Here is a 19,961-nt window from a genome sequence, read left to right on the forward strand (position 1 = left end):
CTCTTGCTCCTCCTTGTCCTTGTCGTCCTCTTCATCCTACTTCTTCACCTCCACGTCCTCTTCCTCGGCCTCCTCTACTTCTCACTCTTCCTGCTCCCTCCATTGTACTCCGCACACACAGCTTACCTGTATTATAGTGCTTAGGCTGATTGCAAAGTGAACTAATTATCTAAAAAAGTTTTCACATGTGAAAGTGTGCCAGACAGTTGGCAAGTTAGTGTTAATGATAGCCATACATGTGTATACTTTTGCTAGGAGTGTGTTGGAAATTTGGTAATTGAGTGTTGTGCAGTGAATTGTGCCTACAGTTTTGCAAAGTGTGTGTTACAAAATTGCAAACTGAGTGCAAAGCAGTTTTTGTGCTTTTAGTTTTGCAAACTCAGTGAGTGGTTTTGCTATAAGTCTGAATAGTTTTAGAGATTGTGCTACAGGAATCACAGTTAGGGTTTAAGCATTCAGAAAAAACTGTAACAGCCAGCCCCCTGGTCAGTAGATCTCAGCGCGTGAACGACCGCAGAAACCATCAGACATCAGCACGCGGGAGGTTGTTGATGACGACAACAATCACAGCATCAACGCACAATAAAGTGGGACACACACTGACAGACACGGCCCACTCACGCTGACCTCTGAAGCTTCAGGTAAACATACAAACAGGAGTTCGAGTTACACGCACGGTTTCTTGAGCCTCCCACATTAATAACATGATCGCTGCTCTGATTTCACAGTTTCATCATTAATCATCGTTGGTTATTAATGATGAAACTGTGAAATCAGTCTGAACACGAAGCACAGACACAGTTTAAAAAAGAGGGTTCAAGTCTGAACATCCTGAATTTGAACACCTGTCGATCTGTGATGCTTGTTTTTCTGGTTTCAGTAGAAACACCAGCAGGACACGTCTCAGCTCCTCATGGCAAACATCCAAAGGTCTTCCTCAAAGTGGCGACACCCTCAGCATCAGAAGCCCTGCTCCTGCTTTCAGCAGAAATAACTCGAACACCTTTACTCGGGTTATTTGATCAAAAAGATGTTTCCAGCTGACAGACTGGCAGCTTTGCTCTTTAAACCATGTCACTCAGCAACATATGAAGCTGAGCTTTTCAACCCTGACCTCAGTTTTAAATGATCGCTGGAAAGAAAGGAAACAAATTATAGGATAAAATGATGTAAATTAAGATTTGGCTGAAACGAGATGACTGATCACTGTGACAATTTATTGATTTTCAGTTGATCCTCTTTGAATCAGTGCTGTCAGATAAACATGACGGATTTAAAGTCGAATGTTCTCAGAAATCAGAAGAAATCGTTCTGTGGATAAACACAACTGCACCTTTGGCCTCAGCAGCTGAGAGTCTGGTCAGCAGCACAGCTCACATTTAAAGTTACAAACGTCACATTTTCACTGACAGTCCTGTTTCTCTGCAGCTCTGCATTTCACCCAGTACTTCATATTTGTTGTACTTGTACATTTTTTTATTGAACAGTTTAAACTTGTGAGAACTGACTGATCCTTTTGTAAACTCCTGTTTAAAACCTTGTAAATAAACTGAGGCTGACCTCATGCCCCAAACATCTGTATTTAAGGTGGACTGAACCTCAACTTGGGCCAGGTTACAGTCATGTAATACCAACATTAACCACACGATGGAGCAGTGTCAGCAGACTCGTTCAGATCCCCTGATCAGGAAACCGCTGCCCCCCGGTGGTCAACGTCTTACTTCAGGTTAGCAGAGGGCATTTGCTAGATTTAATCTGCAGATTATTTTAAAGTAATAAGATTAATAACAGGTTTCATTTACCAGCGTAATTATTTTAACCTAAACACAGAAAATGAGGATTTCTCTTCTTATAACCAGCAGCTGTATTTTCCCCTTTAATAACTCAACGTTTCAAAGAGGATCCGTTTTTCTGACAGGACTTTAAAATCACGACTCATCAGTAATTGAATATTTATTATTTAACCACAGGTTCATCGTCTCACTTGGGGTCATCTAACAGTTTGTTTCTTGAAGGTCCAATCAGGGATGAGGTCTCCAGCTCAGCTGTGACTGAGTCCTGTATCCTCCCTGCTCTTTGAACCGATGCTCTCATTATTACTTGTCCCAAATAAATGAATACAAACACTGTTAAGACTTTTTCACATGAAGGAATAAAAGCATCTTCATAATGTGAGTAAAGGTCAGTTTCTGCCCTCAGACTGCTGAACATTTTAAAACGAATGTAAATCAGATTTAATCATTCAGTCTCAAAGATCTTTAAACACAGAGAAACAAATAATTGTAATGGAGTATTTTTCAGCCCTTCAGCAGTTTCTCATTAAACGTTTCAGCCCCGCCCCCTCACACGTCATCCATCCTGTTAAATGAATACAAAAAATGCAAAATTGTTGTTTGTTGTAGTTTAATTTTTTCCCCCAGAAAGAAACCACAGCATTCATAGAACTTACATCAATTCAGCTCTTTGTACACAAATCCTATTCTCCCAGTTCAGTCACGTGACCATGTTTGTTGTCCTTTTAAAATCCAAGTTACCTTCGAACCTCAGACTGCAGGAAAAAACCCTCTCATTGGTCTTTTAAGTCTTTAAAGTCACAACCTTAAAAAAGAGCAGGGTGACCTGGTGTCCTTCATCAGGACCAGTTTAACCCCAGTTTGGACTCTGGAGGTGGAAAGGCCGTCAGCGGGTCAGTGCAGAGATGTGGAAAAGCATTTGTAAATAAAACAGCCTACACAGACACAGCAGCTGGAACACGTTTCAGAGATTAGGACAGGAAATGAACTCAAACATCAGAGACGTCAGCCTCGTCACGCTCACCGCCTTTACAGAGTTGGGAAAGCCGCACTCGGGGAAATATTTACACCTCAGCTTCACCAGTTTGACCCAGTCAGAGATGTTTCACCTGCTGCATGAGAGCTTTCAGGCTGAGCACACTCACCACAGTCACACAGCTGACATACCTGCAGCGAGGAGCCAAAAAAGCTTTCAGGAAAAGTGATTTTATGCAGGAAGACTAAACCCACAGGCCCGAGAACCATCACTTCAACAGCAAACCTACAAAACACTGACGTCTGTAAGTGTGCTCACATCCCTCTGGGCTTTGCAGGTCTATATCCTGCTTGTTATTCATGCTGTAATTTATGGCAGTTCATGGAGGACGAGTCTGGAGCATGCCTAAGAAACTGTCCCCATCCCTGCTCTTACGTTTACTGCAGCAACATCTTTAAACCAAATAAGTCCACACAGCTCTTCATTAAACTTCTCTCTTTAGATGAAACTCTTCAGATTATTCTGGAAGGTGCCTACAGACATGATAATGAGGGTCTGAGCATCAGTAATGTTCTCGCTCAGGTTTAATTTGTAAGCAGACCCGAGGCTTTGCTGACACCTGCTGGCCAGTTGTTGTACTGCGGTTGTCACACAGTCCTGAAGCTTTATATTTACTGTAAACATGATTAAATATGAGGATTTGAACGAATTTTAAAGACTTTGATCTGTGGACACTGACATGCTCATAACTACTAGACCTTTTCCCAGCAGGTAAGTTTTTTTTTATTTTTTTCAATTCCACCTTTGACTTTGTAGTTTGAATCAGTCGTTATTGGCTCAGGTCGTCCTGTATAACCCCGCCCTCTAGACGTCATCCTCATTTCATATTCGGGGACAGATTTGTTGACTCCTGGTTTAAACTTACTGCAGAAGAATAATCAAATCTAAATAATTTGCAGAGAGTTTTTGGAAGATGGCAGGTGTTCAGACAGAACGCTCTGAATAAAATTTGGTTTTTTTAAATAAGTATTTTCTTCTCTGTGGTTCTGGAGGTTTTTTCCAGGTGAACCTTTTTTTAAAATCCAGTAACGTCAGTTTGTTCTTAAATCCTGACTTTCTCAGGTTGGTTGTTCAGCTTAAATTAAGAATAAATCAGAGACTTGCTTCCAGCAGAGTGAGAACAGTGAGCATGAGGATTGTTCTAGAAACACATTGAGCTGCTTTAAAGCTGCAGAGCCCGTCTGAATATTTGTACCTTTAACAACAAGTTTCTCTTTGATCGTCACTATAAATGTGAGGAAATATAAACATTACTCAGATTACTCTGGAAGGTAACTACAGATATTATAATTAAACAACATCTCTGAGTAGCAGGAGCTGAAGTGTTTCCGTGTCACTTAATCCAGTTTAAATATCTCTGAATTTTGTTCTGAGGGGTGGAGAAGCTCCCTGAGTCTCCAGAGAGCTCCACCTTTTTGTAATTCTAACAATATTTTCTTGTTCTCATAAATCCTGATTTCAGGATTATTCCACAAGCACAGATTTTACTCCTGCTTTTAAAAATCACAAGATTTTACTTGTGAATCCCGTCAGTCACATAAATCCAGTCAGAAGATGACGGCTTGGTGAGTTTTCCCTCTAACACCATAAATGGATATTGTGCGCAGAACCTTGACCAACTCTTTGTATGACATTTGATAAAATAATCAGAAACAGACACAAACGGACACAGAGAGACTTTTTATTAGTATTTTATTTTTCCAAGATGACACAAAGTAAAGATCAAAACAGCGCTGACTCAGGAGGACTCTTCATGCTCAGCTCCCCCGCCGGTCCACCTCACAGAGTCAGGTGTGTTGTGATGTTTGCAATCCAGCCTGCAGCATATTTGCTGCAGTGCTGCATCTGAGCTCGATGAGTCTGCTGCCTTAGGTCTTATATTGTCCTTCCAGTGACTGTCAGACAACACCAAATATGGCCCAAAGAAAACCTGCAGCACCTGCACAGCGACCACAAAGTTCTGTACAGGAGAACTAACCGGCTAAAAGGAGGCCCAACATGAAGCTATTCAAATCCAGAACCTTCTCACTGTGATGCTGTAATAACACCCTGCCACCCAAACACCATCATAAAAAGACAAAGAAATAAGAGAAAGATGAAGGAGTGTAAAATGACACAACAGATACTAGAGGGCTAAAAAAGAGAAAACAGACCAGAAAATAGATAAAAACAAATGTAAAAGACACAAAATAAGTAAAACATGATGAAAATTTACCATGAAGAGAAGTGATGGGCACAAGAAACTGAAAATCATAAAAACACTGAACTAGCACAAAATAATGTGAAAGGCCCACAGAGCGACACCACACGACTCCAAAGAGCTTCATGGCTGCAGTCAGACACACAACAACACTAAACGGACACAGACAGACTTTTTAGTAGTTTTGTTTTGTTTTTGGAGGTCTGATGATCCCCAGTTTGATTATTATTTATGATATAAGCTGTTAAAGCCACAAATGTCTTCAATGTAAAAAAGAATAATAATAATAAAAAAAAATACTGATTTAAATTTGATGTTCATGTTTTTTTACTTGTTCTTTGCACTGGAAAAAAATCATATGTTTTGATTTGTCAATATATACATTATCTGGCATAAACATGCCAAAACAATAAAGTGAGAGTGAAATATACAGTTTTTTCTGAATGCTTAAACCCTAACTGTGATTCCTGTAGCACAATCTCTAAAACTATTCAGACTTATGGCAAAACCACTCACTGAGTTTGCAAAACTAAAAGCACAAAAACTGCTTTGCACTCAGTTTGCAATTTTGTAACACACACTTTGCTAAACTGTAGGCACAATTCACTGCACAACACTCAATTACCAAATTTCCAACACACTCCTAGCAAAAGTATACACATGTGTGGCTATCATTAACACTAATTTGCCAACTGTCTGGCACACTTTCACATGTGAAAACTTTCTTAGATAATTAGTTCACTTTGCAATCAGCCTAAGCACTATAATACAGGTAAGCTGTGTGTGCGGAGTACAATGGAGGGAGCAGAAAGAGTGAGAAGTAGAGGAGGCCGAGGAAGAGGAGGTGGAGGTGAAGAAGTAGGATGAAGAGGACAACAAGGACAAGGAGGAGCAAGAGGAAGACGAGGAGGGGGGAGAGGAACATAAGGAGGGGGGAGAGGAAGGGTAGGAAGAGTAAGAAATAGAATAGCTGATGACATCAGAGCTACAATAGTGGACCATGTCATCAACCGTGGAATGACCCTGAGGGTAGCTGGCCAACGGGTCCAGCCTAACTCGAGCCGCTACACTGTAGCAAGCATCATAAGGACATCTTGAAATGAGAATCGGTGAGTACAGTCACTTCGCACAAAGATTTGTAGCACTGCCATATGCTAATGAGAAACACACCAATACCACTGATGTAAAAATACTGAAATTGTTACTTTACAGAATTGCTAGATGACCAGATGCTGGGGCAGAGGAAGCATGTTCACTGCAGACCAAGTAACCCATATAGTCATTATGGCGATTGCAAATAATCCTATACTTGGAAATAACCACTTGTGTTTGTTTTGATGTGTTTGAATAAACACCAGTACTTGAAGTTTGGATCCCTCTATGCTTATGGATCTATGACAGAAGTAGCTCAAACTGACATAGCCTACCTTGTGCACAGAGAAAGCAAAAGCCAGATGTGTTTTGTATTCATACCATCAGTGTGCAGTTGGCGCATTGTGTGCTTAGTAGATGATGGCTTGTGTGTACTGTTTGATACGGAAACACCATTTTTACGAAGGTGTGAAGAGTTAATCTAGCTGTGTTTGCTTTTGCAAGAGAACTACAATGTTTTGATGATTGGGTGACAGGTTTTCTTATTTGTGTGAAGAGTTTTGCAAAATTAGCCAATAGTTACAAAAAATGTGCTTAAGCAATCAGAAAAAACTGTAAAAGATGCCTGAAACAAATTATTCTCAGGTCTTAGATGTGAAGATTTGCTGCTTTCCTTTAAATTATTGACTAGTTATCGCTTAGTGTTCATAAGACTTGATTAAAAACAGCAGGAAAAAGATGTAATGTAATGTTTTCAGTGACGCTGCGTGCAGATAAACAGAATCAACCTTTTGGGATTTCCTTACCTGAATGATTGAGCATGCATCAAGACGTTGATTTATTTTTTCTTTTTACGTTTATTTATACGTTTTTTTTTTAATCAGCTGTTTGATGAAAATCTAGTGGCTGTATGGTGAGTCAAAGGTACAGTTTTTCTCATGTTAAATTTGGAACTATTCAGAAAATCAAAAGCATATTGTGGGATAATCTCAGAGGCAATATGTCAGTAATTACAGGGTAATTGATTCAGGTCTTTCAGAAATATGGGGAAATTATAGTTATAGATATTACTCTTATAGTAATATCACTTCTACAGTAACAGTAAATGGCAAATCTTCCTCTTACTAGTAGAGCAGTTTTTTATTTAAAGAAATACACAAAATAAATTCAATAGACTGGCTTTTTTCCATAACGTTTTATCGATGTCTTAAAATATTGAGTTTGTATTTCGTGTATTTTCTAATGTTTTAATATCGCTTTTTAATTTTTTCTAATTCCGATTTAGAACAATTAACGTATTAATATACTACAATAACGTTGTTGTTGTTGTTGTTGTTGTTGTTGTTGTTGTTGTTGTTGTTGTTGTTGTTGTTGTTGTTGAAAATAATCATCATTATTGAGTCCAGCTGTTTTGCTGTCATATAAAGGCTGCACTCCTCGACCTGCCAACGATCGCGAGATTGAGGCCACTGCGAGAAGAACGGGTCCAGGCAAGGCATAGCAATATTCATATTTAGCAGCACGAGCAGCAGCAACAATAATAACAAGCAGTTTGTCCGGTTATGTAGGCAGGAGGAGAGATGAAACGCATGGTGCCAGCTTCAGCCAAAGACACGGATGGAGACACGGGACTGTGATCTGCAGGTACACGAGACGCCGCGCGCTGTGCTCAGGAAACACTGATAGCTAGGTTTATTAATAGCTAGCTAGCTAGCTGGCTAACGGTTAGCTTAGCTCGCGGAATGTTTGGCTACAACTGCTGTGGGATGATTCAGTGTGTGGTCGTCCTCTCTCTGACCACTTAAACCAGCAACAGCTGACTGAACACAGGCGCGACTGAGGGGCAGGTGCGTGGGCACGTCGAGTCTGTGGGGCTAACGGTGGCCAGCTAACGTTGCACGTCTTTAAAGAAGCTGAATGAGCACACTGCTAGTTCATGTTAGCATGCTAACGAGCCACCTAACGCTGCTGTGAGACGCTCTGTTATCAATAATCTGTAATCAATAATCAGGTGCTGGGGGAAGTGTTCGTGTCTTTTTGTCATTAAGGTGAAAGGTAACAGCGGTCAAAATAAAATGATACTAAAAACCGTTTTAATGATGTTTTTAGGAATCAAATGATCAATAAATCAGTTTTCGAGAACCCTGTGAGCAAACAATCTTTAATATACAAAAACTGGAACGTTTGGTCTTTGGACAGGAGTGTGCAAAAGTCTTACATCATCTTATGTCTTTATATATTGTAGGAAAAAAGGAAATGAATGTATGGTGCATTAAAACGTGTGCCAAGCATACATGGAAATGTAGTTAATAAGCCAAAATTGGGAGTGTAATTCTAGTGAGATTGAAAGTAAGTGTTTGGTGTGAGCGCCTTTATTCTTCAGCGTAGCCAGAAGTTTCTGTGAGGATCTTCAGGAATCGTTCTTCAGGCTTCTTGAAGGATAGTCAAAGCTCTTTTGGATGTTTCTGCCTCTTTGTTCTGTTCTGTGTCAGGATGATCCCGGACTGCTTCAGTAATGTTGATCCATGACTGATAATACTCTACTATTGCTCTCTTCAGGCCGTGTTTGGCATCTTTGTCAGGCTGAAATCATTTTTCCCCGATGGTTTTGCACAGTTGATCAAACTCTGATGGTGCTTTTCAAAGATCTCAAACACCACTGACTAAAATGCAAATGAGAGCCTCCACTGTGTTTTATATGTAATGTGGCATAGCTCAGCCTTAACTCCCCGCTTTCCCTTAAGAACTGATTCTGGACAGCCAGCCCTCTGATGAGGCTGCAGTGAACGTTAGACGGTCAGCTGAAGGTCCAGATGCAAAAACACCATCTTGTCTTTCAAATCGTGATATCTTCTGTACTTTAGATTCAGCCACTGAAATAAGAACAAATGTATTTTTGTGACAGGCAGCTGGTGACAAAGAGCCTAAAGATCGAACTTTTTTTCCTATGATGTGTGGACACAGCACTGGTTCATCCCTTGAGTCAGGAGTCTTTTTATCTTTGAGTGATTAATAGGTCAAAGTTCAGAGTCTTAACAAAATCTCAGGTACAAGGACTGGACTGGAAATGAGTGAAATAAAAACTTTAAAAGACCTTCAGAAATCTGGAGGCTCCCAGTAAGCGAAATTTAAAGAAATGAGTGGCTTAAAACTTTATACCTGTACCTGTCGATACCGAATGCTTAAATGCCCTCAAACTTCAGAAACTGAAGATTTTTAGTTCAAAGTATGACACGTGCTTACGATGAGACATCTGTCATCCAAAAGACTTCCTGTTACAGCAGCCAAAACATTAAACGCAGCCTATAATAAAATCACTTCAAATGGAAGTTAAATAAAAAATGTAACAAAACTGAATCATATTCAAGAATCTAAAATAAGAACCAAACTCAAAACCCCTAAAATTCTTTGAGCAATATGAAGGAGCCACAACACGGATTCAACGATGACGCAAAGTTTTACATGACGAGTCTGAAGAAGGAAAAATTAAAAACTCGACGTTAGAAGGTAGACATGATCTCGAGAGGCGTCCAGTCCAACATGAAGGCACGATGAGTGAAATAACCGCTGGCGACATGGGCGGGTCCTGAGTTGACCCTGCCTCAGCTTCCACTTGATTACCAATGAGAGTGCAGAATAGCACTGATGGGCATGATGCTGTGGTAAATCTGGCAGCTGAATCCTGCGACGTTTGTGAGCAAAAACGAAGCATGACTGAACCACTTCCTGTCTCAACGTCACCCTAATGTTAAATTTGCATCTGTGACAGTTATTTAAAAAAATTAACTAAGAAAGAAATCGCTCTTTCAAAATGATCAGATCAGTTTTATATTTTTATTAATCTGGATGTTGGGAAAATCACAGCAGGTATTACAAAAAGTGAAAGCTGAGCTCGCGATTCAGCGACGCCTCAAACCGATTGTCGTGTCGTTTCTACGTGTTCTGATCCCAACGGCGCCACTGTTCACCTGATCGGCGCTTCATGTGTGGGTCTGTTTCCTATAAAAAATATTTGAATCACAAAGATTTTCAGACATTAAAGGCCGTTGTTGATCTCTGGCATGTTCGTCATGCTTCAACAGTTGCAGTGTGCCGACGCTGTTTCTGCTCGTGTCACTAACGTTTTTTCCCTTCTCTAGGATGTGGCGGCGCTCCTGTCATACAGACAGACATTGAAGAAGAGGCGGACCTTGTGACTCGTCTAACCTCAGACGGCACGTTTCCTGTGTGGGAGCCTCTTTGGTTTTTTCTGGCTGAAGTCTTTAGTCTCATAAATAATGTAGCAGAGGTTTGACCGCCTCTAAACGCCGTCGTTATCGTGGTTTGTTGTTTGTTCTTCTCCCTCGATGGGGCAGAGCTTCACCCTCGTTTGTAAATTGGTAGACTGATGTGGTGCAGGTGCCCCCCCACACTGAAGTAATCTGACTGATCATTGAGCCCCTCGGCGCCTCACGCCTTTAAGGAGGATGAACGGCTCCCTTTTAACCCCACCCAGCCCTCGGGCGGCAAACTCCTCCCCTTTACCTCCATCTCCCTCCCCCTCTCCTTCCCCGCCCTCTCCTTCCCTGCTGCCCTTGTCCTCGCGCCCTCCCCCTCTCCCTCCACTGATGAGCCCGCCATCCCAGGCCCATCCGTCCTCGCTGTCGGACACGCCCACGCCATCGCCCTCACCTTGCTTGAGCTGGACCGAATTCTGTGAGCTCCATGCCCGCGTCGCAGCCGGCGACTTTGCACGTCACTTCCGGGCGTTTCTCTTAGAGAACCCGCACTACTCCGCAGACTCTGCCGCTGCCTTCTGCCGCCGCTTCACCGACCGCTTCGTTCGCCATTTCCAGAGCGAGCTGGAGGGGGCTCTCCCGCCGAGCTGTTCCTCTGCACGGGATGAAATGGTGAGCTGGGCTCCCCAGTCAGACGCTACGTCTCTGGAAGAGGAGGCGGTCTCGCCGCTGTCCACGACTGGAGGGGCGGTCCCCCTGTGCCCTCCAACTAACACGACGCGGGGCACGAAGCCAGCGCCGGCACGTCTTGTGTTGGAGAACCGTGGCGGGGACAGGTTTCAGGATTCTTATGCCCACAGCCAAGTCATGCCTCCATCATCTTCGTCATCGTGCTGCTCTTCCGTAGGAGGGAACAACGGGAGGCGTGAGGAGAGTCGAAGCGTGGTGGCTCCAGGGAACGGCGACGCGCCTGTGGAGGAAGAGGAGGACAGCTGGCTCGGGGCGGCGTCCGTCGGCGAAGAGCTAGAAGAACGGGAAGCGGACTCGTCAGAGGTGGACAACGCAGACTCCTCCCACACTCCTCAGAATCCACCCTCCTCAGTCACTCCTCCGCCCGGCTCCAAGGTGAGCGGCACGCCTGGCTCCTCCAAAAACAAGCTGAAGAAGCGTTTCTCGCTGCGGAACGTGGGGCGCAGCGTGCGGGGCAGCGTGCGAGGCATCCTGCACTGGCGCAGCTCCTCCAGCGACGCCACGCAGGCGCAGCTGCCCTCCAGCTACAGCTACACCATGGGCGTGCAGGACACCTCTAAGAGGACCTCTGGCACTCAGCCTCCTACACCCACCTCCTCCATGCCTGTTTCTCTGTCCATGCCCCTCTCGCTTCCTCATTCCTCCTCCTCCTCACTGCCCCCTTCGTCGTCGAGCAGCGCCACCTCCCTGTCGTTGTCAGAAGCCGCTCGGGATCGGCGGCGGAGCAACGGCGAAGGAAGCGAGAAGGAGAAGTGGAGCCATCGTCTGGAGAAGCTCAGATTGTCACGATCCCCTCCTCCCGTCCTCACCTCGACCGCCTCCAGCTCGCACTCTGCAACGCTGCCTCCGAGCAGCGCCGCCGCCATGGGTCCTCCGAGGAAGGTGGGCCGGCTGGTACGGGAGGGCGGGGTGAGCGTCAGCTCATCCAGTGACGAGTGGAGCGGCAGCCACGGCTTCTCCGGCTTCTCCTTCGGTCTGCTGCATCACAGTACGGACAACAGTCCTGCCTCAGCGCAGTCTCCTGGAGCACAGCCGCCACCGGTGCAGTCTCTCGCCAGCGGGGGGAACGTGCCCTGGAGGGGAGGACGCTGGCACAAATGTCGGCTGGTCCTCCGAGAGCGGGACAGAGAAGGTGGCGAGCGTGGAGAGGAGTACTACCTGGAATTCTTCATCCCACCCAAAGTGAGTTCTGAGTAAACCTTTTAACTTGTGTTGGTGCTCAAAACAGGTCAAAGAGAAACGACTCGAATTTTTATTTTCTGACTCGATGAACATCTGCAGCAGAATCATTAAAAACGATATTGCAGAAAAGTAGCTTAAAAATCACACAAGCTCAAACATCAGTATGAAAAGTGGCGTCAGTGTCTAAATACTGTTTTTATTTGGTCTTCTGAAGCTTTGAGGGTCACAGGAGCCTTTAAAAAGTCCACAAAGGTGACAAAGCTTCACTTCCTGCCATCAACCCTACAACAGCTAAATGTGTTGAGCCGTCAGTCGATTGGTTCATTAGTCAGGCATATGAAGCGGTCAGCAGAAGAACTTGTAGCTCAGCCTGTCCTGGTTGTTACTGGTCAGGAGTGGTAGGACTGCCAGTGTCACCATCACCCACACTTCTCCAGCTGCCTGAACACGACCTTTGACCTGCTGCTAAATTGTGTGGCTGTATAACTAAACGGCAAACCTTTTGTCTCAGTCATCGAAGCCTCGGCTGACTGTGCCCTGCTGCGCCATCGTGGATGTGAGGAGCACCACGGCGCTCGAGGTCCCCGACAAGGAGAACACCTTCCTGCTGCAGGTAACCACGCCGTCAACCATCGGCTCTGATTCTTATGTCTACACAAACAATCACGTGCCGGCCGCTCAGTGCGTGTATGCAATGTGCAGAATGTAGTCTGTGAAAGCTGAAGGCGTACCACATGAACACAGGCCGCTTCATTGTTTTAGCCGCAGGAACTAAACCAGCAGGAAGAATGTGACAATCCAGAGACGTGCGAGCGAAAGCAGGTCGGAAGAATCTGGCGTCTTTATTTTTGTGGAGCATACATGTGGTGAAGCTGAGCATTGATGGACTCAAAGCAGCATCAGTGCACAGTGGGGGGTTTCCACTGTGCAAGTAATCTGTTGGGAATGAGGGGGAGGGGCCTAAACTGATATTAGGAATCGAAACGGTGGCGTTTTCATACATGAAGGTTTCACTGAAACATGAAGCGCGTTCTCTTTCTGCTCTCAGCTGGACGGGACGACGCAGTACGTGATCGAGACGCGAGACGCCGTTCAGATGAGGGCGTGGCTCAGTGACATCAGGAACGGCATCTGTCTCAGGTGAGCAAACACAAAGCAGCAGTGGCATGCTGCCTGACCAGCTCCATATGTGGTTGTGGGTGTGGCTATAACCACGTTCTCCCTCCCACAGTGAACAGGAAGATGTCGAGGGTGTGTGCGGGGGGCCGTTGGACATCAGCGGGACGCCTGAGATCGGTGACCGCCTTTCACAAGGTGAGCATGGAGTGTGAGTTTACTGAACATGGACCCCCTGATGTGGGCAGAGCTTCTGTTCTTGTACATCTAACACACACATTGCATAAAAGCGTTTGACCATCTCCGCTCGTTTCTTCACATCAGTGTGTTATGGTGGGATCGGAGGCTCCTCGCCTCTGATGGATCCTCTCCCGCCTGAGCTGCCACCTCGAGCGCCTCTCGATGAACCAGATGGCCGGATTCACGGAGGGGGCGGGGCTAGTCTCGGCACACCGTTTGCCGAGACACCAGACGCCACAGGTGAGTCTGACCCAGAGATTTGTTTTGTTTTTTCAAAAATATTTCTGTGACGCCTGAAGAATCCTGATGCATCTGCACATGTATGATCCACATCCAGCTTGAGCCTCTGCTGTTTCAGGTGGCGTGCTGTAGGTGTGTAATGTGGTCACGTGCACAACATGTAATGATGTCAGACATGCATCAGAATATCTACACAAACAGTTGAATCAGCTTTGCTAAATGTGGAGTAGATTCTTGTCTCTGTGTAGAGATGTGATGGCGGTATATCGATGCTGTGATGTCACAGCGTGATGACCTTACTAGCTTTAAAGGTTTACACAAACCCTTCCTCCACTCAGGGTCTTTCCTCTTCTCTGACGTGACGCCGGTTGAGGCGGTGGAGCACCCGCTCAGCGAGTGTCAGTGGTTCCACGGCACGCTGTCCCGCCTCAAAGCCGCTCAGCTAGTGCTGGCTGGAGGCCCGGCGAGCCACGGCGTCTTCCTGGTCCGTCAAAGCGAGACGCGGCGCGGAGAATATGTCCTCACCTTCAACTTCCAGGGAAAAGCCAAGGTGAGACGAGAGCATCCCGGCAGATATTAGTCTGATTACAAAGAGGATCTCATGGCCGTCCTGTTTGACAAACTGGTTCACGTTTGGGTGACGTGATGATGCGTACGCTTTACACGTGTTGTTGCCTTCTTCCCCGCAGCACCTCCGCCTCTCGCTGAATGAGGACGGCCAGTGTAGAGTGCAGCACCTGTGGTTCCAGTCCATCTTCGACATGCTCGAGCACTTCCGCGTGCACCCGATCCCTCTGGAGTCCGGCGGCGCCTCCGACGTCACGCTCATCAGCTTCGTGGGAGCTACCGCCATTCGGCAGCCAGGTACGAGTGAGAGCACCAGGTGTTCCCGGCGACTAATTAATGACAAATCAGACGAGACTTAAAGGAATGAGTTTGAATCTCTGATCATGTAACAACTGTTATGACATCACTGATGCTGTCTCACCATTTTCAGAAATCATTATTCGTTGGGATTCAGGCGTTCCTGTTCTTGGAATTTCCATTTAAAATTAAACTGGATGAAAAGTGATTTTAAAAGAGCTCTGAGGAGGCAAGGGGTTGCAAAGCAACTTGCAGATGTGCAGCTGCTGGAAAAGTAGGCGCTGTGTCTCCTGTGGTCAGCCTTGCCGTCGCTTAGCAACAGTGTTAAGTTGCATCGGGTTGAAACTGCTCAGTCAGGTGTGCAGACACCTGCAGAGCCCGGCGGTCACCTGTAAGGTGTAACCCAGCTGGAAGCAAACCTGTTTAACGTGTTCGTCTGTGGATTTTACACAAACCCTGCATGACCTGCCCGCGTCACGTTAGTAATGCCACCAACACGTCATGTGTTCCCTCCTTCCTGCAGACTACTTCCTGTTCTGTTCATGTGTAATCATCATTTATCGTCATGTCTGCTGGGATATTTATTATACCGATGTTGATGTCCTGCCAGTAAAGTCTCCAGATTACATATTTTAAAAGTTGTTGTTTAATTGCTAAATTTAAAAGGTCCTGATGGCTGTGACCTCTGCTGTGACCTCTGCTGTGACCTCGGCCTGGCAGCATGAAGTCTCACCTGCTGAAAATAAGATCCTGGCGTTTTATTCTCAGCTAAAAATGCTTTAACGACAGCACGAGTGTGACGGGGAAACACCGTCCGATCCAGAATCAGAGCCTGAAAACATTGTTTGGGTGGTTTGATCGAACGGGAGTGCCGTCACACCTGTGAGGAGAAACTCCGCCCACCTCCACCCCTGCTCCATCTGTCCTGTGTTACTGCACCCATCGCTGTTCTGACCTCTCTGTTGTTGTCTTGTATCCGTTGGCTCGCCCCTTGCAGGCCGGGACAGGGCGGGCAGTCGGCCTACAGCCTGTGATGTCATCACCACGCGCCATCCTGACTCTCCATCAACCCCCATCTCTGACTGTGTGTAAGTGAGACCGGACTCGGCTGAGAGAGAGAGCGAGGAAGTGAATGAGCAAATGATGTGTTTGGGTTTTAGTTTGGCTCTGGTCATGTGACACTCCACAGCCAATCAGGAGAGTTCAGTGGCCTGAATAAATGGCAGCTGTACTGGGGGAGGGGAGGGGATTTTTAGGATAACTGCCCAAAATTTAAAAGAAAACTTTGAATATTTTGCGGGAAAAATCTGAGTTTAGAAGAAAACAGGTGAGTTTCAGAGCGAACAACATTTATAAAGCCCGGCCTGACTGAGTGGATGAGCAGTCATGTGACCTGTTAGCAGGAGTAATGACGTCAGCGTGGCTGAAGCAGATAAGGTTATCCTGGTTATGTTCAACTTTAGTTTCAGACCCACAACTGTGTGTGTGTGTGTGTGTGTGTGTGTGTTACCTTGAATTGGACTGCCTCCATGACTCCCATGGACTTGACGACCGCTGACTCCTCCCACCTAACCAGCCACTCACTGTCGTCTCTCTTTGTCTCCCACCTCTCATCTTCCTCTCCTCCGACTGTTTCACTTTCGGCCTCATTTCCTCCTCTTCCTCCCCCCTCCTCCTCTTCTGCCTTTATTTACACTCTTCTCCCTCTCTTACCCCCTTCCCCTTTTCTTCCTTTTCTCCTCCTCTCCTCTGTCCTTGCAGACTTGACCAGCAGACCCCGTAGCCCTCCTCAGCCTCCTCCCCTGCCGCCGGGCCGCCCCCCGCCCCCGACTCCGCCCCAGGAGAGAGGAAATGAAATGGAGGTTGGAGCAGCAGCAGCGGTGTCGGCAGTGACAGTCACAACCACAGGAGGAAGTGGAGGAAGTGGAGGCGGCGTGGAGGACTGGGAGGAGAGGGACAGGGACACGCCTCTCCGCCAACTAGAAGCTGCAGACGGAGAAGAGAGGGAGGGAGCGAGGGTGCCCCGAGCCATCGATAACCAGTACTCCTTCTTCTGATGGAGGAGGAGGCGTATGTGTGTTTGAGTGTGCGTGAAAGTTGGATTGGATGAGGCGGCGTACATCATAGCCATTCATAACCAGTATTTTAATTTTGTTAGCGAGGAGGAGGGGGAGGAGTAAAAGTACTAACACTATGTGAGAGAGAGAGACGTAGAGGCGGGTGAGCGCAGCTTTACGACACTAACGAGCGGTACATTTCTTTATAGCCAGATAAGCTTTGTTTTGTTTTGCCGGTACGCCTCGCAGCAGGCTCAGCCCTGACGCCGGCAGACCCGACGATACCTCACAGCGGTCCTGTCAGGACGGCACACGCTAGCCAGAGGCCAAACATGCTACAGATATTCCTGCTTTGGCAGCCAGACCCGAAACATCGCGGCGCCGCAGCAAACCGAAAGCGACGGAAATGTTGACTAAAAATGTAGTTTCTGAAGCCGCGCTCGGCCAGGTAGCAGTTTATGAACCCCACACTAACATTTAAACTCCGCCCACACATGTGACTGCTTGTATTAATACTACAGATGATGTTAACACTAAAGCCACTATTTACGTTCACTGCTTCACTTTCACAGGTCTTAGTTTAAATGGTGGAATCACGTTTTTCCGAACCTTCGTCCCAAACAGTCTGTTTTTAGCGTCGTCAGGACGCCGAGGTGCACGTTGTCGTTTCACTGTGGCGCTCTCACTGAGCTGACGGTACGTTCAGCTGCTGCTATTATTTATTCTAGAAACGCCTTTAAAGCAACACGATGGTGACGTCTGCACCGGGATGTTTGTTGGTCGGTGGTGATCGGATCCAAGGAAAAACACTGACTGAATGTGAGGCGCCGCAGGCTGACGCCTTCATCAGACTTACTTTCATTAGTTCTTGAAGTCTGAGCATGTTTTGGGTTCGTTTTATTTTCACTTTTGGACACAAATCGGTGCGTTAACTTTTTATTATATTAAACGTCGTTATTGCCAGTGTGAGACTGTAACGATACTCGCTGCTGTTGGACTGAGTCTGCCAATCATCACCTTCATCACGGGGGGGCGGGGGCAATGTTCGGTGAGCTGCTTGTCACTTCCTTTAAAATGTCACGTGTAAGTTTAGTTTGGCCTGTGGTGTCGGCATCATTCTTAGTGGACTCGTGAGCATTGAAATGGCTTTGTTTTAATTTAGCTGAAAGTCAGACTTTCTTGACTCGTACGTCTTTAAAAAAAACGTTGCTCGGTCTTAAACGGACATTTTTAAGTGGAGTCTGAGTTCGTCAGCATTAAAACATCAGATGTCATCAGTGGCGTTTGGTGCGGCTCCTCAGATTTTTGTTTTTCAAATTTAAATGCAGTTTTTGAGAATTTTAATAAAATTTTAATAAAGCCATAAATTGGCACATTTACAAAATTTAATAAAATTTTATTTATATAGCACCAAATCACAACAGTCGCCTCACCGCACTTTATATTGTGATGCATTCATGAGGTGACGAATAAAAATCGTAACGTTTCCCTGCAGCGTCCGTCACGGCTGTTTTAAATTCTTAAACGTGTTCCAGGCCTGTGCAGCTCAAACTCCTCGTCCACCGCGGCCCACGTGGAGCCCGCTGTGACTCTAAGTGGGCGGGGTCAGTGAGACGCTGTGTAAGAAAGTGTAACCATGTTTAAAAACCCCTGACATGTTAATGTAAGGAAAAGCGCACATTCAGCAGCGTGTCTGTTTTTCTACATGTTACACTGATGTTGGCGTGCACGTGACGACGCTGATGTCGTCGTTTCTGTAGCAGTTACTGAAGACGCGCAGCTGTTCTCATTTCAGTTTCACGTAGTTTGGTGCGACGTGATTGGCCGCGGTCATTATCAGCAGGAGAAGCTGTAAAACTAAAATCTACACCACCCTCCACCTTCTCCAAAAGCATCCAGTGGGCCAGATATGACTCTGCTGGGCCAATCCTGGCCCCCAGGCCTTATGTTTGACACCCCTGATTTAGAGCGATATTTAATTTTTTTTAAATTTTAATTTTTTCTCACTAGTGACCATTCAGGCCTCCTAGAATGTTTTAACTTTCGTAAATAACGACGTGCAGTGACATCATGTGCACCCCCCCCATCGTGCTGCGCGATCAGTCGCACCTTTGGGACGTACGTCCTGAGCAGTAAAGTTTATTTTCTTTTAAAGAGTTTGGTTTGGCGCCGCCTGAGAGGAGGCGGGTCGGGTCTGGATCAGGCAGGAAACATTTACCTCAGTCACTCAGCAGCATCACTCGGTGTAAATGTCTCTCTCTCTTTCTCTCGCTTTTTCTCTCCGACGCTCAAAAAGCATCTGATCTCAGAGCTGATGGTTCAGCACCAATAAGATGGAAATAATAAAACTCTGAGGGTCAGAGTGATAGTATTACATTTGTCTTTGTTTCGTACGCTTCATGTTACACTTGTTCCGACTCATCTTGTGATTCAGTTCAGATGTTTGTGCCTTTTTACGTTTGGGGATAAAAAGAAGGAATGATGACGATATAGGACTCGTTGTGCAGGTGGCGGGATCCCTCGCCCTTTTCAGTCTGTCCCCCCCCCCCCCCCCCCTCCTCTGCCTCGTCCTGCATCATTAAAATTATAGCAGCAAATGTCGATGAAATACTTTTTCTCCTTGTGCCTTTCTGTGTCGTCTCATCACCTCTGCCTGCATCTGTCGCTCAGTTCATTTACTCATGTCATAGCCCACCCAGTCTCGCTCTGCTTTCCTTTGCTCATGTACTCGTCTGATCATCATCGCCATCATGTTCTGTGTCCTTTTCTCAGTTTCAGAACTCTTTGTGCCTTTCTCTGTCTCTTTCTCTCTTTGCTGGGACCGTGTGTTTGAAGCCGGACGGCAGCGTCTGTCTGGCCTGTGTGGTTAGTTTCAGGTACTACATTGAATTTAATGATATAATATAAATATAGTGAAACGTACTGCTGTGTCTGTGGTCTTTTTTTTTAAAAAACCTTTCCTGGGGTGTTATTGTGGTTTTATTAGACGTTGATCAAATGTGAGTCGGGTTCATCCAACTTTAAAAAGCTGACAAATAATTGGTCTGAAATTTTCTTAAGTTGCTCCACAGCAGATTTAAGACCAGATGATCAAAATCCCAGCAGTATATTTAATCATGTAAATCAGTGTTTTACTGATTTAATCTCACTTGTTTTTTATTACATTTAATTGTA

At 45.7% G+C, this 19,961-nt stretch overlaps 1 protein-coding gene across 2 annotated transcripts; it reads left to right on the top strand.

The window, feature by feature from the left end:
- Positions 1-7,604: 7,604 nt before the first annotated feature.
- On the top strand, positions 7,605-19,703 carry sh2b1 (SH2B adaptor protein 1). 2 transcript variants are annotated; one of them, XM_086290287.1, is made up of 10 exons: positions 7,605-7,765; positions 10,261-12,270; positions 12,782-12,883; positions 13,319-13,410; positions 13,502-13,584; positions 13,711-13,866; positions 14,205-14,416; positions 14,556-14,730; positions 15,728-15,818; positions 16,492-16,655. In XM_086290287.1, exons 2-10 carry the CDS (start codon positions 10,588-10,590, stop codon positions 16,511-16,513), a joined length of 2,616 nt encoding a protein of 871 aa, XP_086146413.1. In that variant the 5' UTR covers positions 7,605-7,765; positions 10,261-10,587; the 3' UTR covers positions 16,514-16,655. The 2 variants fall into 2 exon arrangements, with proteins under 2 accessions (XP_086146413.1, XP_086146412.1); XM_086290286.1 differs by lacking the exon at positions 15,728-15,818 and having other exon boundaries at positions 16,492-19,703.
- Positions 19,704-19,961: the final 258 nt, after the last annotated feature.

Source organism: Aulonocara sp. 'chitande type north' Nkhata Bay, linkage group LG4 (genome assembly GCF_057382095.1).
Source record: "Aulonocara sp. 'chitande type north' Nkhata Bay isolate Kocher_YH1m ecotype deep benthic linkage group LG4, A_spYH_male_GT1.1, whole genome shotgun sequence".
In the NCBI taxonomy this organism is placed as follows: Eukaryota; Metazoa; Chordata; class Actinopteri; order Cichliformes; family Cichlidae; genus Aulonocara; species Aulonocara sp. 'chitande type north' Nkhata Bay.